The 26725-nt window shown below is 37.3% G+C and overlaps 1 protein-coding gene and 1 non-coding gene across 2 annotated transcripts; both read left to right on the forward strand.

Moving 5' to 3' along the window:
- Positions 1 to 6378: 6378 nt before the first annotated feature.
- Positions 6379 to 12966, forward strand: LOC107782566 (putative GABA transporter 2). Its single transcript, XM_016603448.2, has 7 exons — positions 6379 to 6705; positions 8000 to 8230; positions 9779 to 9876; positions 10903 to 11089; positions 11515 to 11645; positions 11788 to 12024; positions 12483 to 12966. Exons 1-7 carry the CDS (start codon positions 6618 to 6620, stop codon positions 12870 to 12872), a joined length of 1362 nt encoding a protein of 453 aa, XP_016458934.1. The 5' UTR covers positions 6379 to 6617; the 3' UTR covers positions 12873 to 12966.
- Positions 12967 to 23501: 10535 nt separating this feature from the next.
- LOC142177855 (small nucleolar RNA R71) lies at positions 23502 to 23606 on the forward strand. Its single transcript, XR_012706400.1, has one exon. It is a non-coding gene; the product is annotated as a small nucleolar RNA R71 (small nucleolar RNA).
- The last annotated feature ends 3119 nt before the right edge of the window (positions 23607 to 26725 follow it).

The following is a 26725-nucleotide window of genomic DNA, read 5'->3' on the forward strand; positions in this document are numbered from 1 at the left end:
GATCCCGACGTACGTGTTGTAGAGTCCATTCCTTGAACTAGTGTAATGTTACCTGCAACTTATCCAGGTACCTTTGCATTCGTTCCTCTCTGACCTCGAATGTCCCATTAACTTGGTTTACCACAAGGAAGAAGTCGCACTTAGCTTTGATCACCTCCTCCCCCAAGCTTTTGTCTAGTTCGAGACCTGCAATCATGGCCTCATATTCGGCCTCGTTATTAGTCAATTTTACAATCCTAATAGATTATCTAATTACATTGCCTGTTGGTGGCTTCAATACGATGCCAAGTCCGGACCCTTTTGCTTTCGAGGCGCCATCCGTAAAGAGGGTTCAGATCCCCGAAGAAGTCCCCGAGTTCAACAAAATCAGCCATAGAGTCTGCCAAAATTTGAGATTTAATGGCGGTCCGGGGCCAATATTCAATATCGTACCCGCTGATCTCCATGGCCCATTTGGCCAACTGTCTCAGGTTTATGCATTACATTCCTCAATGGTAAGTAGTCAGAACACATATGGGGTGACATTGAAAATATGGTTTCAGCTTCCTAGAGGCGCTTAATAAAGTGAGCGCCAATTTCTCTAGGTAAGGGTATCTAGTTTTGGCCTCGCCTAAAGTCCTGCTAACATAGTAAATTGGAAATTGCGTACCTTTCTCTTTCCGGACTAGGACTCCACTTACCGCTATCTCTAATACTGCCAGGTACAGGTATAGTTGCTCCTCTGTCTTCAGTGTGTGGAGTAGCGGTGGGTTCGATAAATATCGCTTGAGCTCCTCCAAGGCCCATTGGCACATCGGGGTCCACGAGAAGTTATTCTTCTTTTTCAATAGTGAGAAGAACTGGTGACTTTTGTCGGAAGACCTCGAGATGAATCGCCTCAAGGCGGCTATGCATCCGGTTAATCTTTGTACGACCTTCACATTGTCCACAACAATGATATCCTCGATGTCTTTGATCTTATCGGGGTTCATCTCGATTCCCCGGTTGGATACTATGGATCCGAGGAATTTATCGAATCTGACTCCAAATGCACACTTCTCCGGATTCAGCTTCATATTATATTTATTCAATATGCTGAAGGTTTCCTGCAAATGTTTCAAATGGTGCTCTTCTCATAGGGACTTAACCAACCTATCGTCAATATAAACCTCCATTGATTTTCCTATTTGTTCCTCGAACATCCGATTTACTAGGCATTGGTAAGTGGCACCAGCATTTTTTAGCCCGAATGGCATCACGTTATAGCAGTAGGTGTCGTACTTAGTGATGAAGGAGGTTTTTTCCTAATCGTCCGGGTTCATCCGTATTTGGTTGTACCCAGAATAGGCGTCGAGAAAATTGAGGATCTCATGGACGGCCGTTGCATCGATCATGCGATCGATGTTGGGCAGAGGGAAGGAGTCCTTGGGACATGCCTTATTAAAGTCTTTATAGTCTACACACATTCTTAATTTATTTCCTTTTTTGGGGACCGCCACTACGTTTGCTAACCAATCTGGGTATTTAACCTCCCGAATAAACCCTATTTTAAGGAGTTTAGATACCTCATCCTTGATGAAAGCATGTTTGACTTCGGACTGGGGTCTCCTCTTCTGCTTGACCGGGTGGAACTTCGGGTCCAGGTTTAGCTTCTGAGTGGTTATTTCCAGCGGGATCCCTGTCATATCAATGTGGGACAAAGCAAAATTATCTTTGTTAGCTATAAAAATATGAATGAGTTTTTTCCTGAGCTCGGGGCTTAACCCTGTGCCCAAGTATACCTTTCAATCGGGCAAGTGTTCGATTAGTACGACTTGCTCCAGTTCCTCGACCATTGATTTGGTAGCATCGGAATCGTCGGGGGCTATGAAAGATCTGGGAACTCCATAGTTGTCGTCCTCGTCTACCCCTTATTTCTCTGGTTCTGTCAAGGCTGGTACTGGTAATTGCTATTTGGCCTCGTCTTTGGCCACTGGATTCGTACCCTTCGATGTCGAGAGTGTGGATGCCGAGATCACCTCATAGACCTCAAACATTTCCTTGGCGGCCGGTTGTTCCCGGTAAACTGTTTTGATTCCTCCGGGTGTCGGGAATTTCAGCACCTGGTGCAGTGTTGAGGGTATTGATCTCATGTTGTGAATCCATGGCCTCCCGAACAAAGCGTTATATCTCATATCTCATTCGATTACATAGAACTTGGCTTCCTGAATGGTTCCGGCGATGTTCACCGATAATGTTATCTCCCCTTTAGTGGTCTCACATGCCATGTTGAACCCGTTCAGGACTCGGACCGCAGGTACGGACTGATCTTGTAGGCCGAGTTGTTCCACGACCCCCGATCTGATGATGTTGGCTGAGCTACCTGTATCAATTAACACACGCTGAACTCGAGATTTATTTATGAGTATCGATATTACTAGTGCATCGTTGTGGGGATGCACGATCCCCTCAGCGTCTTCGTCATTGAAAGACAGGGTTCCTTCCGGTACGTAATCCCGAGTCCGTTTTTCCCTTGTGATGGATACTTTAGTGCACTTCAGCATCGCCCCCTAGGAAATGTCGACCCCATCGATGATCATATTAATGACGTGCTGAGGTTCCTCCTGCTCGGTCTGTTTATTAGAATCCCTGTTCCTGAAGTGATTCTTGGCCCGATCACTCAGGAACTCTCGGAGATGTCCGTCTTTGAACAGCCAAGCCATCTCCTCTCTTAATTGTCGGCAGTCTTCTGTTTTGTGGCCATGCGTGCCGTGATATTTGCACATTAGGTTAGGATCCCTTTGGGCTGGATCGGATTGTAGAGGTCAAGGCCATCTGATATCTTTGATGCGTTCGATGGCAGATACGATAGCAGCGACATCGACGTTAAAGTTGTACTCTGATAATCTCGATGCTTCTTTAGGCCCGACAGGCCTGTCGAAGCCGTTTTTGCTCATGAGTCCCCGGTTATTTTGATCTCGGTCATTTCTCCTTTTATTTCTCATAGGGTTCCACCCAGACCTACTGCTTCTTCGGTCTCCATTGTACGGCTAATACCGATCCCTGTTTGATCTCGGTTCACGATCAATGTCTCTCTTGACTCTGTTGATGGTTTCGAAGGGATACACGAACCCGAAAGGGGCCCCAAGCTGATAATCTTCGACCCTGATTTTTGTTTGATATCAGTTATGGACATCGACCCAAGTGACGGCTGGATATTCTACCAAGTTTTGCTTCAACTGATGTGAAGCCAACGAGCTTCGAATGTTGAGTCCTTGGGTGAAAGCCTGAATGGCCCAATCATCAGCGACCGGAGGCAGGTCCATCCGTTCCATTTGAAACCGGGACACAAACTCTCTAAGCATCTCATTATCCTTCTGTTTTACTTTGAAAAGGTCTGACTTCCTGGTCTCAAAGTTGATAGCCTCAGCATGTGCTATTACGAAGGAATCTGCAAGCATAGCGAACGAGTCAATGGAATTACGAGGTAAGTTGTGATACCATATCAAAGCTCCTTTTGGCAGGGTCTCCCCGAACTTTTTCAACAAGACATACTCGATCTCATCATCCTCCAAGTCGTTCCCTTTGATGGCACATGTATAGGAGGTTACATGCTCATTTGAGTCGGTCGTTCCGGTTTACTTAGGAATATCGGGCATGCGAAACTTCTTAGGGATCGGCTTCGGAGCCGCGCTCGAAGAAAAAGGTTTTTAAACGAACTTCTTGGAATCCAGGCCTTTTAATATCGGCAGTGCTCCTAATTTGGTCGACCCTGAATTGTAGGTTTCCACCTTTTTGTCATTAGCTTCGATTTTCTTCTCTCCTGATTCTACCCATTTTGTCAGTTCCTCGAGCATCTTTATGATCTCGGGGTTGGTCCCCGATTCATTTTCAGTTGGCCTCTCTGCGACCGATTCGTTTCTGCGGGTGATTTCCCAGGATGGATCGGGTTCAATTCTGCTCGGCGCACGACTTTGGTTCTATAACTGTGCTATCACCGCTTGTTGAGCCTACAATATTTCGAAGATCACCCATAAATTGATCTCGTCCCCTCCAATGTCTTGTGTATTTTGAGCTGTTGATCGGGCTTCACTACGGACGTTATTCTCGGGGTCAGTAGGCAGATTTGTGTCGATGGCCATATGCGAGTTAGCGTCAATCGGGTCAGCGACCGGAATTCCGATGGGATGAACATGTGGTACCTCGCCACTGGGCACTATGTTGTTATTTTTGCCGTGATGACCGGACTCATCGCCAACATGTAGAGGTGCTGACTGGGAGTTTGACATTTTGAGCTTTAACCTGAAATTAGAGAGATTCCAAAGAATCAATGTAAAGTAGTGTGTGTTATAGAAATTTGTATCAAATAGCCACTATTATCCTTAGCCCCACGGTGGACGCCAAATTGTTTATCCTCAAAATTGGATAACAATTAGATTTGTAAGTGATTTTAAAGATACGCGGATTTATTTGACACAAAGTAGTAAATAAAGACAAATTAAATAAGTTAGGATGAAGTAAGATCACACCACACACGGCAGACAATTTAAGCCTTAGTGAGGTATTTGCCCTCGATCTGGGCTCGTAACAACAACCACTGACGAACGAAAGTAGAAGAACTAATAACAGAAAAAAATAATGGTATATTGCCTTGGAATGCGTGTTACAACGTACTTTATGGATTAGCAGACCCCATTTGTATAGTAGAGGAGTCATACTTTAGGTACAATTCTATAAAAAGTAAAAAAATCTTTTGATTCACTGACTGTCGGTTCTTTATCGGTACGTGCCGAGATTCCCGCCATAATAACCGGCCGGTCACGGATATTTTGGTCTTCCGTTGGCTGTGCTGACAATGTTTTTTCAAAATCATTTGGGGCTAGGACCCATTCCGGGATTATGTCCTCGATATTCTCGAAGGCAGGCGTCCTGTCTCTGGGTTATAGCCCGATGGGACTTGGGTCGATCTTCAGTCCTTTATTGTCATGTCTCGAGCCTGACTTATCATGTCGGAGGTTAGGATGCACCACGAGCTCGATTTCGATCGTATACAAATAGCATCCCTATGCAACAGTTATTCATTATAAAAGTCAAATTTTTTTCGAAACCTATTTTTATATTATGTTATAATATATCTCATCTATAATAACACTTCACTATAATAGCCAAAAAATATTTAAACAAAAGAGACTGTTATAAAGAAATTTGACTGTCATTAATCATACAAGACTAATGAAAGAGAACGGATAGGCAATAATAGATACCCTCACACTATTCAAAATCGAGACTCCCAACTCTTGATAGAACAGTGGATTACGTATTAGGGAACTGTTCCTCTTTAATGTTTATCTCTATATATTATTAAACCGTTGAATTTTGCAAGTGGCCTTTTTTTTTTCCTTCGTTTAAGTGGGGTGGTTCTTGAGTAGTAGTTATATAGTAATAGCAAAAAGAATAGAAAAAGAGGAAGAAACGAAATAAATACGTTTGTCGGCTTTTGCGTCATATTAGATCATTTCGGTGCGTGCAAGATTTTAATAGCATATGCTCCTCACATTTGATGTGAAGAAAGAAGTAAACATTACGTGTGGGAAAGCAGATTTTTGTTCTTATAATATCAGAAATACTTATTGTTTTTTTTTTAACTTAAACGAAATTTGTTTGGTGTTTAGGAGTCAAATGGAAATTGGAAATAACACTTCACAAATAATTTGAGAGAGTAATTAGAAAAAATGATCCTCACATAACTAATTAATGTTGGTTGACAGTATTAAACACTACTCTCTTCGGTAAACTTTAAGTAATTTTTTTATTTTTTTGTGATCCATAATACTTGATTTTTTCAAATATCAACAAAGAATTTTTTTTTTTTTCAAAGTTGTCATTGGAGTAAAGAATCTAAGATCATTTGTTATATTTTCAATGAACAAATTAAAGTTAATAAGATCAATTTTATTGTTAATTAATATTAAAAGATGGATTCTTTAATATATGTGAAAACAACTAAAAAATCAAATAAAGTGGACACGAGGGAGTAACAAGTACACTAACGGATGCGATAATTTATGTAATTAAAATATTCGTATTGGCAATAAAAAAATTAAAATTAAAATATTCTTAAAATAGATAATTTTTTATATTACATTTTTATATTATTATTCACTATATGATATTCTTCATTATTATTCCAAACATAAATAATTCCGCCATTATAATTTTTCCCATGACTGAAATGTGAACCAATAAACTTACTAAAATAAAATTTTAATTTTTGATTTTCACTAGATGTTTGATATCCATATTAGATTTGATGAATCTAGAATAGTACCCGGTACTCAGTAGGGATTTACTAAATATATCAAATGTCGACTCAAATATGGCAAAAACCTATAAAAACCACGCCAGAGGCATCTCATTCGTAGATACAAACCAGACGTCTCTGTCTATTGCCGTATCATCATTGTGATTTGTGCCTTACCTCTCCGAAAATATAACCATTTCTCTTATTTGGAGTCCTTCTTTACAACAACTATATTCCCACTTTCTTTCCATCATCATTCTTTTGTACACAAATTGGAGAAAAATAGAAGAAGAAAATTCTATATACAAAAACACAATTACATATGATATGAGCTTATAGTTAACAGAATCTCCTAAAAATGGCGCCGAAGCCTCTCCGCAATGACCCTTTTCCTGAAATTCGCCGTGCAAATGATGCTGGTGCTGCTTTTGTTTTAGAATCCAAAGGTAAAATTTTCTCAACAAATCTTTTGTCTTCATTTTTGTTGTTGTTGTAGACTAAGATAGAAGGGAGCCTTGACATAAATGGTAAAGTTTACTCTCCATGGAGGTCAGGTGTTCGAGCCGTAAAAAGGGTAATGATGCATATAATAGATCCTTGTGGTTCGGCCCTTCCCTGGATACGCGCATAGCGAAAGCTTAGTGCACCGGCTGCCCTTTTATTTTTCCGATTATGAAGGGGAGCCTTGGTGTAACTTGTAAAGTCTCTTCCACGTGACCATGAGGTCAGGGTTCGAGCCATGGAAACAGCCTCTTGCATGCAGATAGTGGCGGAGCCACCTTATAGGAAGGGGTATCAAATTGCGGGAAAAATACACTATGTAGCTAGGTAAAAAAATAAATTATATGTAAATATACTATGTATTGACTCCCCTTAATTTCCTGGTATATTTACTTCTATATATTTTGACACCCCTTAATAAAAATTCTGGCTCCGTCACTGCATGCAGAAATGCAGGATAAGGCTGCGTACAACAGACCCTTGTGGTACGGCCCTTTCCCGGATCCCGCACATAGCGGGAGCTTAGTGCACCGAGGCTACCTTTTTTGTAGACTAAGAGTTAATAAAAATGTAATCTTTAACAGTTTTAAGATGAACTGTCTGCAGAATTTAGCATGTTGTATGATCAAAGAAAAAGAATCTACACCTGGGTTTTGTTGTAAATGGAAGATAAATAAATAAAAGTATCTCCTTTCTAACACAATTCTACAGTATTTACTGCTAATGCTATAATGGGGTCTTTTTTCTTTAAGTTTCGTTGTAGACTTAACATGAAAAAAATTGCAACTTATAGTATTTTTCATATACTTTTTGAATATCTAAATTTAATTTTAAAATATTGAGTTGAACTTATCCAATTTAGCTTCAAAATTTAGTCAAATTGACTCTCGATAAGCGAAATTTTATTTTATTTTTCATGTTGTCGAAGTGTTGAACACTAATTCTATTATGTACAACAACAACCCAGTGTAGGTCAGCCTTATCCCTACCCTACCCACCCCTGGAAGGGCGGAGAGACCAAAAAAATGTGAAACCGAGGGTATTAAATAAAAATGTAATCTTTAACAGTTTATAGATGAACTGTTGGTAAAATCCTCATTAACAAAATATTTGAAGAATCTACAAATGGGGCATGTTATAAATTTGAAATAAATACATAAAGCTATCTCTTTTATAACAGAATTTAACAGTTTTTACTGCTAATGCTATAATGGAGTCCTCCTTTTTTTGTGGGAACAGGGGAATGGTGGCATGCAGGATTTCATTTGACGACGGCGATAGTAGGTCCAACGGTACTGACATTGCCGTATGCATTCAGAGGGCTAGGATGGGGATTGGGTTTCTTTTGTTTAACTGTGATGGGGTTGGTCACTTTTTACTCTTACTATCTCATGTCATTGGTTCTTGAACACTGTGAAAAGTCCGGTCGCCGCCATATCCGATTCAGAGAACTTGCCGCTGATGTCTTAGGTAAATTAATGCTTATAGAGAGATTCACTTATAATTACCTAATTTGTTACATGATTGTGTAAATATTTTTTGTACTGACAGTGCTAGTACAGTCAAACCTCTCAGTAACAACCTCGTTTGTTTCGAAATTTTTTGGCTGCTATAGTGAAATGTTGTTATAGAGGACATATAAAAATATTATAACATAATATAATATTCGGTTCCGACAATAACTCGGCTTTTTTAGTGAATAACTATTATATAAGAATATTGTTATAGAGAGGTCTGACTGTATTAGAGAATCAAAAGTTAGTAAATATTGAAATGCGGCGAGCCCAAATAGCATGAAATGGATACTGATGCTTCATATGGTAACTCTGATTAGTTTGGAATTAAGTCATTGCTAGTTGAGGTGGTGCTCTTTTTTTTTTTGAGTTGTTGTGGTGGTGGTGTTGCTATTGTTGTATTTTACAATCTGTCAGCGATTTCCTTTGTAGCTTGAGAAAATGTGACTGAACTTCCGAAAAGATATTAAGGAAAAGGTGAATGTTGTTTGTTGTTTAAAGGATAGAAGTCCAAACTATTAACTAATCAAATGATGTAGCATTATTTAAGTCTATTGTGGTTTGTGTGGCATTTTAGTTTGGAATATGATGCTGTTCTAAAGGGGTTGCTGCACTGAGTTGCAGATAAGAGTATTTACTAATTATTTACCGAGATCCAAAGATGATTAGTTGGTCTTTTATGTAAAGTTACAACCTTTTGCATTTTAAAATAATAAAAAAGCTCTTTTACTGGGAAAAAAAGTTATTCTGTCATGTGTTAAAGGAAGATTTGATTCTGCTAATGAAAAGCATAGATTTCCTTTAATGTTGGAAGTAGCCTTTGATGCTTCTAAAGGACCTTCAATGTGGATGCAAAGGTTGTTGTGGTTTTGAAAAGGACATTTAGCCTAACTATTTTGACTACAGCCACCAGATTCTAGTGGTTTTTGTTAGATTCACACCTGGGTAGAAAAGGACAAATCTATAGTTAGTGGTTTATGTACTTCCAACTTCGAGCCGTGGAAACAACCTCTTGCAGAAATACAGGGTAAGGCTGCATATAATAAAACCTTGTGATCCGACCTTTCCCCGGACCCCGCGCATAGCGGGATCTTAGTGCACCGGGAAGTGGTTTTGTACTTAATGAGAATAGTGAATTTAGATAATTGGTGTTTGTTGGAGGAGGCTGAAAAAGATAATGGATGGAATAAATGGCTTAAAGTTCTGAACCTTGCATGAAGAAGTTAAAAACTATAATGGTAGACGAACACAGCATTACTTAATTTACTATTACTCAACATCTTCTTATCCTATTTAGGCTACCTTTAAGAGTTTTACACATGCTTACGGCTAATAATTTCATTTACTTTGCCCATAGATTGATTAAATCGTATAATCTATTAGTAATTGAATGGTACGATATATCAATGATGCCTTATATGTAACAGCTCTAACTCAAACTTGATCACTTTAGTCAAGCTTCTTTTTAAACTAAAGAATTTTGTGTTGTGGAGTATTATTGTAGGCTCTGGATGGATGTTTTATTTTGTGGTACTCATTCAGACAGCAGTCAACACTGGCATTAGCATAGGAGCAATCCTGCTTGCCGGAGAATGCATTCAGGTACTTACTTCAGGAACAGCCAATTTTCATTTCCTGTTCTTCATTGATGTTAAATAAGCTTCTTACTTCAACAAGTTAGTTTTTCCATGATCTACATATGTTTGTATTCAGAAAATTTCCTTTCGGTTATCCACTCATCTTATTCCTCTTGCAAAATCAGACTCCAATAATTTATACGCTTTCCAGCATAAATACTACTAGTAAGAATTAGAAATTCATTGAAAATCCACTAGCAGAGTAGCATAATTGTTACAGAAAATATCACATGTATTAGCTAATTACATGGAACTAGTACATATTGATCATCTGTATAAATCATCAGTTTCTAAATGCTAAGTGTGACATATTGACTAGATAAATATCAAAAAAGACATTGAAAGTTAATGCTTTGTCTCTTCAAACTTCTGAAAGAAAAGAAGATGGTATCCCTAATAGAAATTAACTAATGACAAATGAGGCATCAGTTTTATCATTGGGATCAAAATTTTAAGGTAATGTACAACATTTCTTGTTCCTGTGCAGAATAAACTCATTATGGTGAATTTTTAGGTTGCTTGTCCTCCTGCTGTGTACAGAATCAATCTGATAATATCTTTGGGCTAATAGACCTTCATTCCACTTCATGTAACACAGTTCAGCTCGGAGGAAAGTTTAGTAAGATAATTGACCTTTGTATTATATTGATAGAAGTAGAATAAAGTACTAAAAGAATAGCTGAGGACTGTGCGAGTACAAAAGGATGGAAATGGAAGTACTTGTATTTCTGTTTGCAGTTTTCTCTGCTTTGAGCTTGACTTGTTAGATCTTTTAGCAATTTGGCACTCGCCGATAAACAGAGGAAATTTCATTATCAAAAGACGTGAGACAATGCAAAGGTTATTCAGTTTGTGGTCATATGTCTCCAGGTCCTTAATACTAAAAATTATATAGGAAGACAGCACAGTTAACATAGTTATTAACTATTGCTATGTTTATGTTTTTTTCAAGATATTAAACAACATTTTATTTCTTCTTTGCTTGTACAAGATCATGTACTCCGAACTTTCACCACACGGGCCACTGAAATTGTATCACTTCATTGCAATGGTTACAGTAGTAATGATATTTCTCTCTCAATTTCCATCCTTCCACTCCCTGAGGCACATCAACTTGGTGTCATTGTTTCTAAGCTTGGGCTACACTTTTCTAGTTGTTGGCGCTTGTATTAATGCCGGTAAGTTCTTATGTTCTTTGTGGTTCAGGTTCATTTTCATGTCATTGGAATATTCTTGAACAATTTTGAGAACCGTACACACAAGGTTACCTATTATCTTCAACCTGCATAAACTTGATTACTAGAAGCTAAGATCTTTCAGTTTTATGATAGAGAAAAAATTAAGCCCTATTTCTTTTTTAATTAGCTGCGAACCTTTTTCGCCCATGGTAATGTTTTTGTTATATATCATTCGCCGATACCCTAATGACAAGAGTTGAGAAATTAATTTGTTTACATTAGTGTATATACAAATATGCAAACCTGGCCTGAAAGAAAGCAGAAGAGTTAGCGGAGAAAGTGGATTAAATGTTACTAATTGATATTAGAATGTCACTTTACTATGTGTAGGTCCAGTTTATCAAAATATTTCCTGCATTATGCAGGTAAATCAAAAAATGCACCTCCGAGAGATTACTCCTTAGAAGCCTCACAACTATCACGGGTATTTAGTGCTTTCACTTCTCTCTCCATCATTGCAGCCATTTTTGGGAATGGAATACTACCAGAAATACAGGTAAATATACAGCTCTTTCACATTCATTTTTTCCTCATTGCTTTTCCCTAAGTTCCTTTAATTCAACAATGATGAAAACCATTTATGATGTCCAATGTTCATCGCTAGAGACATATGTTAATTTGTACTCCAATTAATGCAGGCAACTCTCGCTCCGCCAGCAACAGGAAAGATGTTGAAAGGACTTATGTTATGCTATTCTGTAATTTTGGTCACTTTCTACTCTGCTTCTGTTTCCGGATATTGGGTATTTGGAAACAAAGCCAATTCAAACATTCTCAAGAGTTTAATGCCAGATGAAGGACCTTCCTTGGCACCAACATGGGTATTAGGTCTTGCAGTCGTCTTTATTCTTCTTCAGCTCTTTGCCATTGGTTTGGTAAGTCATACATTTGCTGCATCACAATTGTATCACATAGTGGCTTAAACCTATGTTACACGGATCCGTTTATTGGTACTATCAGGTACATGTGTGCAAGGATCTGATACGAGTACCTCAAATTTTTTGCTACTAATATTTAGTGTATTTTCAAGGACCCGCACGAAGTACTCACACCTGTTGGAAGAACCCAATAACTTTGGCTCAAATTCTATATTTGTGTTAAAAAACTTATTTAATATGTACAAATAATCTATTCAGAATCCAATAAACAAAAAGAATTGTAACTCAGAACTCATAAGCTAAAAATTATGGCTCCGTCTCTGCTGTTCAACACGAGTATGTCAAGGCAAATGAAGGATCAGTGTAACATAGGTTTAAATCCCAGCAAAATAAATGTTGTTTTGCCAGCAAGTTGTCGACTACGTGATGGTAACTTCTTTTTGATTTGATCACAGGTATATTCTCAAGTTGCTTATGAAATCATGGAAAAGAAGTCGGCAGATGCAAACAAGGCTGTCTTCTCTCCTCGAAACCTAATCCCAAGGATAATCCTCAGAACGCTGTACATGGCCCTTTGCGGATTCTTTGCAGCTATGTTGCCATTCTTTGGTGACATTAACGGCGTGGTAGGTGCCATTGGTTTTATACCTCTTGATTTTGTTCTTCCAATGCTACTTTACAACATGACTTTCAAACCAAAGAAGTCATCTGTTACCTTTTGGATAAATACTTCTATAATGGTTGTGTTCTCTGGTGCTGGACTTCTGGGATCCTTTTCTTCTATAAGGAAATTGGTTTTAGATGCCAATAAATTTAAGCTTTTTATTAGTGACATTGTTGATTAACCTCTTTGTTTAGATGATAACTCTATGCTAATCTGCTTACATCTATGTATGGAAGTTGTATATCTATCGAAATGTGGAATCTGTATTTCAAGAAGTAGCTGTCTGGTCTTTGCATAACCAGAATTGTTCTTAAAAAAGAGCATCCCGGTGCAATAAGTTCCCGCTATGTGCGGGGTCCGGGAAAGGGTCGGACCACAACGGTCTATTGTACGCAGCCTTACCTTGTATTTTTGCAAGAGGTTTTTTCCACGGCTCGAACCCTTGACCTCCTGGTCACATGGCAGCTAGACAAATTTGAAGGTGTCTACTGACTTAGAGATTTTCCTGTTCTCTCTTCATGTGACCTTGATGCACTGTTTATTGCTCAGTATATATGAAGCCTTTTTTTTATTATTATTATAATTAAATTCTACAAGAAATACACATCTTATGATGAAATACTACGTATCAGATTAAAAGTTTGTGAAATTTTTCTCCTATGTGGGTGATGAGTCATACTGGGGAAAGAGCAATACTTTGGTCCCCTTTTCTAGAGTTCAGAATTTTAGAAAAATATATTCATAATGACTACAATACCTACAGGTTGGATTGGACTAAGTAGGGAAAAAAGGTAATTTCTAATAACATAGTAAGTTGAGGAAACTGTTAAGGAGAAAAGAGACGAAGGGCTTTTCCTTTATCGTTCAAATTCCAGCAAAGACAAAAACGGGCTAGGTGATTTTTTTAATCTGTCTAACGCTCGGCGAGTACCGATACCAATTCTTAGCCGGTGGGAGATACTAATTATCTGATGGAATAGTTGAGGTGCGAGCCATTCTTGTGACATCCAAGAAAATTTATAGCGATGACCATTGAATTGCAAGAAGAAGAAAATATATTTTTATGTCGTCGTGCCTTTTATTTTGTTTAATTTAAAACTGACAATTGTGATTGTCATTTTACCTACCTTGAGATAATTTTTAATTTTAGCAAATTGAAGACTAGACTTGTTCAACTAGATTTAGAGTTTCTTATTAATTGGTTCTTTCTATATTAATGATTTGCTTTAGAATTAAGCATTCAAAGTTCAGGATTCAAATATTACGTAAGGTGGCAAAGAAGACCTATAATCTATTATTATTACTATTATTATTATTATTCAAAGTTGAAGTGCTCTATGGGTGTTATATTAAGGATACCAGTAATATTTAAGTTACTAGTCTTAGGGTACCCCATATTAATGAAGACAAATATTTAATAAAAATATAAATATTATAAATAAATATGGTTGAGATATAAATTAAAATGAAAGGAAAAGAGTGTAAATTTCCAAAAAAACAATTATGAATGTTGATGATATTGCGTCTCTCATAGTATAAGTATTGCTTTTTCATGAAATCGTAAACTGATATTTATGGGTTATCTTTGTTGCTTAACTGTAGTTGTGTGTGAAGGTTGCAACATAAATTTCTAATACTTTTTTGGTAAGAATTAAGTTTATTTATTTTGCCTAACTGTATTTTCCGAATGAATTATCATTATGTTACCTCGTTCATTTAATGAACGATACATACAAGATACATTTTTTATTGATTTTAAAATTCTCTCTTTCTATCCTAATTTATGTGTCATATTTTTTTTTCTAGTCTGTCCCAAAAAAGAATGTCATACTTTCTTATTTAGAAATAATTTAACCTTAAATCTTTTAATATATATATGCCTTGTTTTAAACCGCATGTTTCGTAATGTCCTACAAAATAACATGAAAGGTATTATAATTATGTTACATAACAGTTGCTCCAAAACACACACGCAAGTATATGTTGTCGTACAAGTAATAAGATGATAAGTCGAGTGTCGAACCCACAGAGACTAGTATTAACTACCCACTAAATTCACCAAGATTGTTATCTAGTTGAGCCAATCCGAGTTCAAAACTGTGATTATACTCAACAATAATTCTAACTAGTAACTAAATTATCAAGCAGCAAAATGGTTGTTGTGTATTCAATAGAGACAAATATTCCAGGGTTGTGATCAATTCGTCAATCCTGTTGTGTTCTAGTTAACTCTCCCTTCCATACAATTCACTCATGGTTGCTAATTAATCGAACAATTGCTCTCGTAGCCTTCTCCCGAAGTACTACTCGCCTATTCAAAATAGATTAACGTTTATATTCTTATGAAATCAATCTATTAAGAACGCATTAAGATTACGATATTTAATTAAGCACGATGACTAGGTATATTCCTATCCTAACCACAAATTCGCCCTCGCCCCAGAGATATGATCGTGCTCTCTTCAATTCTTCTCTAATCTAAACATGGCTTTCCTAAGCATAACATAGATAGTAAATAGAACCTAATTGCTGGCCAGATAATTAAGCAATTAATCACAGAATTGGAGAAACAACAATATATTGGTGAATTATAAGTAAGGTTAAGTCAACGTTAAACAACAATATTCATGGCTAAATCACAACCCCAGAACTATGGATTTTAGCCACTCATGATAGTATCAATCAATTTCATAAGTGTTGGATAATTAAAAATACTAAGAAAAAAAGATGAAGAAAACTGAGATATCCTCGCTCCCCGACGTATCTCGTGTGTATTTTTCTTTCAAAGTGGCATCTCTCCTCCAAAAATAGGCTTAGTCTTGCTTTTATATGTGTTGGGTAGGCTTAGGACCGAAATAACCTTGTCCCGTGCAAAGTGGGAGAAATTCACGTCACCAGCATCCAGGGCAGCGTGGGGCACTGGTCCTGGCGCTGGCAAATTGAACATTCTGTCCACGACGCCACATGTGTCGTGGGGCACTGCCCGTGGCACTAAAATTCAACATTTCCTATTTTTCCTCCGTTTTGGCTCTAATCTCGCACCTTTCGCCTCCAATTGCTTCCAGATGATTCCTACACATAAAAATACCAGGAATTAATATAAATCAATATATTTTACATCCGAAATCCACGAAATACAAGTAAAACATAAGGCGATATATATATATATATACTTTAAGCTAAATATCAACACCTCACACTTAGACTCCTGCTTGTCCTCGAGCAATGGGACTATCAACTATATCCCAACTACTTATAAATCTTAACTAGAGAGGAATACTTTAATTTTTTGACCATACACTCTACCCTTGACTATGATCGATACCGACAATCAAGCATAAATATACAAAATTCATATTCTTCCCATTTTCAACATGCCCTAATATATCCATTTCAATTCAATCAATTCAAACACCCTATCTATAACCACCATACCTTAAAGGCCGACTCGTTACCACTAAGCACCCTCACTCGCGCACTCACCTAACAAGAGAAGTTTACAACATTACCAATCCTTCTTGAGATCATGTGCCCTCACCAACAAACAAAAGAGTGAATATAGAATAGTCCACACATTCAAGTATGTCTTTGAACATAATTTCAGGACATCACGCAATTGAACAAAATTCACACACTCTCATAAAGAATTCATGTGCATCCCATGGTCGTACTATAAGCTTGCCCATAATGTACATCTCTACTAATCTAAGCTAGCCAAATCTAGGATCAATTAGGACTTTAAAGTTGTAATGTAGGCTAAGGGACGGGTAGGATACATTTAGGAATAGTGACTAACCCTCCTAAGCACTTTAATACACTATACTAAAAAATCGAGCACTTCTTCTTCTCAACCAATTCGCTCGCCATACACCATATATAACATGGCCCTCTTTTCAATTAAGCACCTTTATATTTCCACTAGTACGAATTAGTATGATTAGGAGATGTGTGTTTTTCTACATTATTTGACTATCATTTTTTTTTCTCTTGCAATTTTTTCTTTTTCTCTTTTTTTCTTTCTTTTCTACACACCCTCCATACATTAGGGTTCATCGGATAGTGACCTTGTTTTCACAATTTTAGTGCACCTTAAGGGCCCTTCCCTGGTTCCACTTGAAAGCTACTCCCCAATCTCTCACCTTACTTCTTTTAGCGCCTAAGTACCTTAGGAGGTACAGGTTCAACAACCTCAAATTAAGAACAAAATAGGGATACGACTTGTAATGTGGGTGCCAAAGAAATGGTATATAGGCTCAAAGGGTCTAGCAACGAAATTTTTTTATCTTCAAGTGACAAGCATATCTATGATCAAGCAAGAAACGCCTACGGCATCTCCTAACTTAAAAAATTCGCTTCGATTAACACACGGGGCAAGTTCTAAACTACACAGGATAGCACAGAGAATCACAATTGCTCATACATACAATACACATGACTCAATCAAGACGGTTATGTTCAACTCTCAAGTCAAGCAAGCATATATAATTGAAAAATTTAAGCAATAATGCACTATTAGGCATACAAGTCGAACAACTGAGAAAAGGCGTCACAAAATAGGTTATTTACTTTACTTAGGCATCACAATTCAAACTAAATGCACGAGAAGATAGATCGCATGTCATAGTCTAAGATGCCAGCACCAAACATGTCACTAGGTATCTCAGAGCAACTCATTTTCTTCCTAACCTACTCCTAATAAAAAAAAATAAAGTACCTGGCTCGAGCTACACCCTTGGAAAAGAACCGGCGCCCAAAGAAAAATAAAGGGATACTACCTAACTATCCTAAAAAACAAATTTGGTATTTTTAATCGGAATTTATTCCCTCAAGAAAATTATCCAAAAGATCCATCGTCGGAAAAAGTCCGAGCTTTTTCTGATTCGTTTTTCTATTTTTTGTTTTTTAGAACCTAGACTATGTCTACTATGATTTCTAAAAGAAAAACTAATAAAAAATAGTTTTATACAATTACACTTCAAAAAGTAGTCTCCCCACCCCACACTTATTTTATGCATAGTCCTCGATGCATGAAAATATTAAAACAAGAATGAGAAATACTCCCTGAGACCCTCTCGGTCCTAGCTCGGACATGATCCTCAATATTAAGGATCGGCACGACCCCACACTTAAGCTCAAACATGCTCCTCAGCTTCAACTTCGGGTACTCGGACTTCCCCTACTCTGCAAAACAAAAACAACACAAAACTTGATACTATAATAAATAAATAAATAAACACGATCTAATTTTTCCTCCGTTGGGTATCGTGATGGCACCTAGTCTTAGGGACTAGGTAATCCTAATATTTACTAAATAACAACAATAATTAAATAACATCTAACAATTTGAAATGGAAATCTCTATAAAATTTACAATTCCCAAAACCGGTAGTACAAGTCATAAGCTCTACAGAGTTTGCTACAATTTTCTAAATACAACTGTTTGAAATAAAGTAACAACATGAATACAAATCAGAAGGTGACTCCGAAACCTGCGAATGCAGCAGCAGGTTTACCTTGAGTCTCCACAACAATAGTACGCACAGCTAGCTAATGATCAACTGACTTCGAAATACCTGGATCTGCACAAAATGTGCAGAAGTGTACTATGAGTACACCACGGCGGTACCCAGCAAGTATCAAGACTAACCTCAGTGGAGTAGTGACGAAAAACAGTCAAGACACCTACTGGACTAAATAACCTGAAACAAGTATAAGTATAGGAATAATAGAGTATAGTTCTACATAAAGACTGCGCGAAATGGCAAATAATACGATAATTTCAGTAAGAAAGGAAAACAGCAACTATCAACGGAACACCATAGTAATGACACAGAAGAACGAACGGAAATGCAGCCTAAATCCGATGAACATAATTAAAAGAAGGGCAGGTAGCAGCTAGATGAAAACAATCACTTTCACACCAGGTTTTAGTCAATAAACTCCACGAGGTACCGAACCTCATACTATTCACAACTCACATGTCCCAATACCTGAACCCTAACACTAGGCATCATGTTCCCTCATTACACTTCATAACCGCACTGACGACTCACGTTCCAAATAGAGCCATTCTCACATAGAAGGCAAGTAACAAGGGTGTGCATCTATACTCAGCAATATCCAGAAAACCTCTTAACCGATAAGAGTACTCAACTACGTGTATACTTGTGCAAGTGTCCTAACATGGTTCATGCCAGCTAATAAGTATAGGAAAGGAAATGGATAGCACGTAGAATATTTTCTCACAACTTTTCACAAGATAAAACTCACACAGGTAAGTGTACCACTACACAAACATCAACAACGAGAATGCCCCCAGGCCATCACAAGTCATCACAGATCAATCCCTGACACAGCCCACCTTGTCTCGCCACGTGTGCAATAATATAGTAAGTACCCACCTTGTCTCGCCACACATGCATAACAATGTTCCCACCTTGTCTCGCCACATGCGCAACCCACATATATATATATATATATATATATATATATATATATATATATATATATATATATATATATATATATATATATATATATATCCCGCCTTGTCACGCCGCATGTGCAAATATCAATAGTAACAATAGCACGACAGAAACCTCGTGCAACCCAATAACACTCACACGGCAGAAACCTCGTGCATCACAATAACAACTACAACATCAACAATGACAATAATACAATGGTACGACAAATAAGTCAACTCAGAGATTCCAGAACTCAAAGAAACGGAGGAACTAATTCACAAGGAGTAGCCACAATCGGGAATGCTAGTCATAATAAGAATAGCTTAACAGGAAAGGAAATACTATGTAACAACGGTCCACAATATACAATTCGACAACGAGGGAGCTAACACAAGTCGAATAATTCCAAATAAGGACAAGTCAACTAAAATATAGGATATCTAACTTCTTTTAAGGTTGGAAAATTGGGAAAGAGATACCACAAATTCAGCTAAGAAGAAGCAGCGGAAAGATAACCATAACCTCAATTAAGGCTAAACAATTACATAAGAGATAGTAATAATTTCAAATAAAGATAAGCAGTTAGGGAAAGGATAACATGGCAATAGAAAGGTAACAATTTCAGTTAAGGCACATATGAATCAAATAAGCAATAAGAGTGAATCATGAAGCAATTAATTCTAATTAAGCAGGTAGAGGTGAAACTAGTAATTAAGAAGCATAATCATAACAAGAACCACTGCATATTCAGTGAATACAAGGGCCTAAGAACCCTAAAAGGCCAATTTTTCACAAATAGGTCTGAGTACGTACTCTTCACCTCGCGTACACGGACTACAATTAGCATAGAAGACTCAAATCCTAAGGGATAGTTCCCCCACACAAGGTTAGGTAAGATACTTACCTCAAAGAAGACAGACCGATACTCAAAAATGAACTTCTCAGTGAAATGGCCTCCGAATGGCACAAATCTAATCACAATAACTTCAAAGCAAAAATAAAACTCATAAGAAACTATTCCGGATCATAACACTTCAATCTTTATCAAAATCTAAAAATCTACCCAAAAGTCGACTCCCGGGCCCGCACCTCGGAACCCGACAAATTTCATAAAACCCGAATACTCATTCCAATACGAGTTCAACCATACTATATTTATCAAATTCCGATATCATTTCGTCCCTCAAATCATGATTTTTTTTCATTTTGAAAGTTTTCTTCAAAAATCCCCATTTTCCTCATCTCAAAACATAAATTAAATGATAAAAATAAAGATGAAATCATGTAATATAATAAATTCTAGGTGAAGAACACTTACCCAATCGATTTTCTTGAAAAACTCACAAAAAATCGCTCAAAACCGAGCTCTAGACCTCCAAATATGGTGAAAATAGCAAACCCTCGGAATAGAGTACTATTTATTCTGCCCAAGTCTTAAAGCATCGCGAACGCGGAAGGGTGATCGTGTTCGCGAAGAAGAAAAGTGAAGGCTGCCAGAAGCCCCTTTGCAAATGCGAGCAAAGGGACGTGAACACGAAGCACAAGGGACAAGAACCTACGTGAACGCGAAAAGGACACGTGAACTCGAAGGGTAAATGATCACCAGCGCTCAGGGCCTGGTTTCTACTACGCGAACACGGAAGGAAGGATGCGAACGCGAAGAAGGAAAAAGGCATACCTTCGCAAATGCGAGAGTTTGAACGCGAACGCGAATAGGAAATATTAGGCGGGTCAACAGAACACTACGCAAACGCGAAAGGCACTTCGCGATCGCGAAGAACAACATCAGATGACAGAAAATAGCAGTTCAAAATAGGAGGAAATGACCTGTGGCCCATCCGAAATATACCCGAGGCCTCCGGGACCCCGTCTAAACACACAAATAAGTTCCATAACCTAACACGAACTCGCTCGAGGTCTCAAATCACATCAAACAACGTCGCAACTATGAATCGCACCATGAATCGAACTTATGAACTTCCAAATCTTCCAACTTCTAAAACCCGTGCCGGAACCTATTAAATCAATCCGGAATGACGTCAAAATTTGCAGGCAAGTACAAAATAACATAACTGAGCTATTCCAACTCTTGGAATCGCATTTCGACCCCGATATCAAAAAGTCCATTTCCGGCAAAATCTCAGAAAATTTGACTTTCGCCATTTCAAGCCTAAATCAGCTACAGACCTCAAATTCACCGCCCGAACATGCTCCTAAGTCTGAAATCACCCAACGGAGCTAACGGAACCGTTGGAACTCCATTCTGGAGTCGTCTTCACACAGTTTCAACTACGGTCAAAATTCTAAGACTTAAGCTTCCGTTTTAGGGACTAAGTGTCCCGAATCACTCCGAATCATCCGATAACTGAATTCAACCATGCACGCAAGTTAATACACATAATATAAAGCTGCTCATGGCCTTATGCCGCCGAACGGGACTTTAATTCTCAAAACGACCGGCCGGGTTGTTATAGTTGCCTCCCAACAAGAGCCTTATTTATAGTCGTGGCACGACTCTACTACTCTGCTCAGACTGGGTGCTTTCTCTTCTTCTTTCTCCCATGAAGTTTAGCCTTTTTTCACGCTCTCAGAAGATCTCCTCTTTAATTTCTGGCTCTTTGCTCAATCATCTTTACACACTCAGCTTGCAACACCACCTCCTCTAAGTCAGTTGTTCCATCTGGATCACTACAATTCACATAAGAACTCTGCTTTATCCCCTTCAATTTGACAATAGTAATTATGCACAAGTCTTCATAATGCTTAGGGAGCTTAAGTGCCTTGTACACATTAAAAGTGACTTCCTCATCACCAACTCTCATCTTTAACTTACCTTCCCTCATATAAATAATCGCTCCACCAGTAGCTAAGAATGGTCGCCCCAAAATAATGGGCACTTTCTCATCTGCCTCGTAATCAAGAAAAATAAAATCAGCAGGAAGAATAAACTTTCCCACTCGAACTAACACATCCTCAATAATTCCTTTTGGCATAACTAGTGACATATCTACTAACTATAAAGTAATTGTAGTAGGTCTAAGCACCCCCAATCTGAGTTGCTTGAACAAAGAGGATGACATCAAATTTATAGTAGCCCCTAAATCACACAAGGCTCTACCAACTTCTTATTTTTCAAGAGACAAAGGAATTGTGAAACTCCAAGGATCCTTCAACTTAGGAGGAAGTTTACTCTTAACTCTAGCACTGCACTCTTCAGTAAGTGCAACTATTTCAAACTCTCTATGTTTCCACTTGTTTGCCACAATATCTCTGAGATACCTTGCATACATAGGCACTTCCTACAAAATTTTCACCAAAGGCAAATTCACACGCATTTGGCTCAAAATATCTAAGAATTTCTTGTACTTAGCATCATCTTTTTGCTTCTAAGTCATTGTGGAAACGGAGGTGGTGGCCTTGTCATAATTACTAGATCTGTTTCTTTGTTCTCTTTCTCATTCTCCTCAACTGGCTTGGGAACTAATTCTCCTTTAGGACTAGCCGTATACTTATTTTTCTTTGGAACTTCTCCTAACATTCCTCTATTTCTCAAGGTAGCCCCATTGACTTAAGGTTTAGGATTAGGTTCGGTATCACTAGGAAAATCCCTAACTAGTCGAGTATTTTGGGAATTGGCAAGTTGTCCCATTTGTCGCTCCAAATTTCTCATTGTTGTTTCTTGGGCCTGCTGGTCAACCATTAATTTCTTCATCATCTCTGTTGCTTGGGACTGCTGGTCAGCCATTAATTTCTTCATCATTTCCTCAAGGTGACTCGTCGAGTTTGTATGTTGTTCAGCCTGAGGTGGTCTATATTGTTGTTGAGGTGCTTGTGGCATGTGTTGATTCTGAGCACCTTGGTTTCCACCCCAAGAGAAGTTTGGGTGGTTCCTCCAGCTAGGATTGTAAGTGTTCCCATACTGGTTTGTCTGTCCCCTATTTGCATTACCCACATACACATACAGACTCTGGATTAATTGGGCATAAGTCGCTCGTGTGACCTTCTCCACATACTTTATAAAATAATTGAACCTGTTGCACTGGCTGGGCTTGTTGCTTGTTAATAACCAAGGTCATCTGATTGACTTGGTTGGTCAATGTGGATATCTGTGCTGATAATGCAGAGATGACATCTAACTCGAGAACCCCTGCAGATTTTTGCACTGTGTGTCTGCCCATTTCTCCTTGCCAATCAGGATTGCTTTTGGAGAATTTATTCAATAACGCATATATCTCATCGAAGCTTTTCTCCAACACTTGACCTCAAGCTGCAGCATCTACCACAATATTTGTCTCAGGATATAGCCCTTCTATGAAGGTGTGAGCTAACACTTCATTTGTCTGATTGTGATGAGGACAGTCTCTCAGCAACCCCTTGAATCTCTCCCAAGCTGAGTATAAAGACTCCCCCTATTTCTGTTTGAAGGTGACTATCTCACTTTTGATCTTTGCAGTTTTACCTAAAGGGAAGAACCTTGCCAAAAATTTCCTCGCCAGATTATTCCATGATGTAATAAAATTAGTTGGTTCCGCCTTCAAACATCGCTTTGCTTCGCCCAATAGAGAGAACGGGAAAAGTGTGAGCCTTGCATAGTCTAGAGTGACTCCGTTAGTGATATAAGTATCACTAATCTCCAAGAAATTCAGGATGTGTTGTTGTGAATCCTCGTGTGGAAGACCCATAAAATGTCCATTCGCATGTAGTAGCTGGATCATGCTCTATTTCAGCTCAAAGTGCCCAGTGTTTCTGGGCTTCAAAATGCTGGAGGTAACATTAGCAATGCTGGATATCGCCACCTCCTGAACAGCCATATATTGCTCCTCTGCCATGTTCACAGGAAATTGAACAAGTGCCTAAAGATTATTTGTGTCCCTTGCTTCCCTCAACCTCCTATTAAATGTTCTCTTAGGTTTAGGGTCAAAGCCTTGAAGTCTGTCTTGGCTTCTAACCCTTCACATTCAATCAAGGTCCTTGAGAGCAGAGCAACAATTAAGTAACGTTAGACTTGACGAAATAAACAATTAAAGCTAAAATTAGAAAGTAGTCAATTTTAAAGTCCCCGGTAACGGCGCCAAAAATTTGTTGCTCCAAAACGCACACGCAAATAGACGTGGTCGTATAAGTAATAAGATAATAAGTCGAGTGTCGAACCCACAGAGACTTGTATTAACTACCCACTAAATTCACCAAGATTGTTATCTAGTCAAGCCAATCCGAGTTCAAAAGTGTGATTATACTAAATAATAATTCTAACTAGTAACTAAATTATCAAGCAGCAAAATGGTTGTTGTGTATTCAATTGAGATAAATATTCCAGGGTTGTGATCGATTCGCCAATCCTATTGTATTTTAGTTAACTCTCCCTTCCATACAATTCACTCATGGTTGCTAATTAATCGAACAATTACTCTCATAACCTTCTCCCGAAGTACTACTCGCCTATTCAAAATAGATTAACGCCTATATTCCTATAAAATAAATCTATTAAGAACGCATTAAGATTACGATATGTAATTAAGTACGGTGACTAGGTATATTCCTATCCTAACCACAAATTCGCCCCCGCCCCCAGAGTTAAGATCGTGCTCTCTTCAATTCTTCTCTAATCTAAACATGGCTTTCCCAAGCATAACTGCTGGCCAGACAATTAAGCAATTAATCACAAAATTGAAGAAACGACCATATATTGGTGAATTATAATTAAGGTTAAGTCAACGTTAAACAACAATATTTATGGCTAAATCACAACCCCAGAACTATGGGTTTTAGCCACTCATGATAATATCAATCAATTTCATAAGTGTTGGATAATTGAAAATACTAAGAAAAGATGAAGAAAACTGAGATTTCCTCGCTCCCCGATGTATCTCGTGTGTACTTTTCCTTCAAAGTGAAGTCTCTCCTCCAAAAATAGGCTTAGTCTTGCTTTTATATGTGTTGGGTAGGTCTAGGGCCGTAATAACCTTGTCCCGGGCAAAGTGAGATAAATTCACGTCACCAGCGTCCAGGGCAGCGTGGGGCGCTGGCAAATTGAACATTCTGTCCACGACGCCACAGGTGGTGTGGGGCGCTGCCTATGGTGCTGGAATTCAACATTTCCCATTTTCCCTCCGTTTTGACTCTAATCTCGCATCTTTCTCCTCCAATTGCTTCAGGATGATTCCTACACATAAAACACCACGAATTAATATAAATCAATATATTTTATATGTGAAATTCACGAAAGACGAGTAAAACATGAGGCGATATACATATGAATATATATACTTTAAGCTAAATATCAATAACTCAAATAAATAAATAAAATATACAAAATAAAATTACAAGTAATTTTAAAATCCTGAATATAAGGACTTCCGATATTGTTCAAATAAAAAAGGATTTTAAAGAAATATGCAGGAAGTTATACTTAAAACTATCTTAAATTTCTTGTAAATTAAAGCACGACTTAATGCTATTAATCTCAATAAATTTGAATATCTTATCTATGTTTCCTTATCGAATTTTATAATTGGGTTTATGATTTTCTATAAGTATATATTGTAACATTTAAATATAAACTTAAGCTACGTAATAGTATATATTTATTATGACTATAATTTATTGTTATTTTCGAACGTAAGCATATCGTTTATAAACTTATTTAAAGACTTATTCTTACTCGTCCTAATGTGCTAGTAAAGTAAACTTCAATTACGCGTGTATACTTTAACTACTATATATAGGATAGAAGTCAAATAAGGAACAAATTCATAAAACCTAAATATTAGGAGTTTGTACATAGTTCAAATAAGGAAATATTTAATAATAAAAAGTTTGTTGATTTTAAAATTCTAAATTATAGAAAAATGATTTAAGTTACAAGTTTGTCCAATTTGAAATAAAATTTCTAAGGGTAAAAAAGGCGAATGACATTTCGCTAAGGACTTTCATGTTTTTAATATATATATATATATATATATATATATATATATATATATATATATATATATATATATATATATATATATATATATATATATATAAAGCAAACAGAGAAATATCAATTAAAAAAAAATAAAATTAATTTTTATTTGACTATTGGTTTCAAGAGTTGTCAAAGAGGACATAAAGAAAAACTAAGAAACGAAAAATAGATATGGCATTTATTTATATTGCCACACTAGATTATTAGTAAGTTGAAGGCAGCGAAGGCTTTACTGAGGTAAGTCACCAACATTGATAATAATAATAAATATATATATATGAATATATTTAGACAAAAAAACTAATATATTAATCATGACCACAGAGAAGAAAAAATAAAGAATTTATTACATAAAAAATATTATTTATAAAAATAAAAATAAAAGGGTTAAGGTAGAATCAAATAGTTTTTGTAGAACATATTGATTTTGAAGAAAAATACACCATCATATTATTTGAGAAATTTTGTATTTTAAGGAAAATTTCCATGCTTCTTTCTCAATGCATTTACCAAAACAAAAAAAAAAACCAAAAAAAAATAATAATAATAGCTCAAAATGCCAATTTAAAGTCACACGACCTTTTTACTCTTCAATCATAT

Source organism: Nicotiana tabacum, chromosome 23, assembly GCF_000715075.1.
Source record: "Nicotiana tabacum cultivar K326 chromosome 23, ASM71507v2, whole genome shotgun sequence".
In the NCBI taxonomy this organism is placed as follows: domain Eukaryota; kingdom Viridiplantae; phylum Streptophyta; class Magnoliopsida; order Solanales; family Solanaceae; genus Nicotiana; species Nicotiana tabacum.

Coding starts and splice junctions, on each gene's coding strand:
- LOC107782566 (XM_016603448.2), top strand. CDS start 6,618: ATGGCGCCGAAGCCTCTCCGCAATGACCCTTTTCCTGAAATTCGCCGT. Junction 6,706..7,999: donor TTTTGTTTTAGAATCCAAAG/GTAAAATTTTCT, acceptor TTGTGGGAACAG/GGGAATGGTGGCATGCAGGA. Junction 9,877..10,902: donor TTGCCGGAGAATGCATTCAG/GTACTTACTTCA, acceptor TGCTTGTACAAG/ATCATGTACTCCGAACTTTC.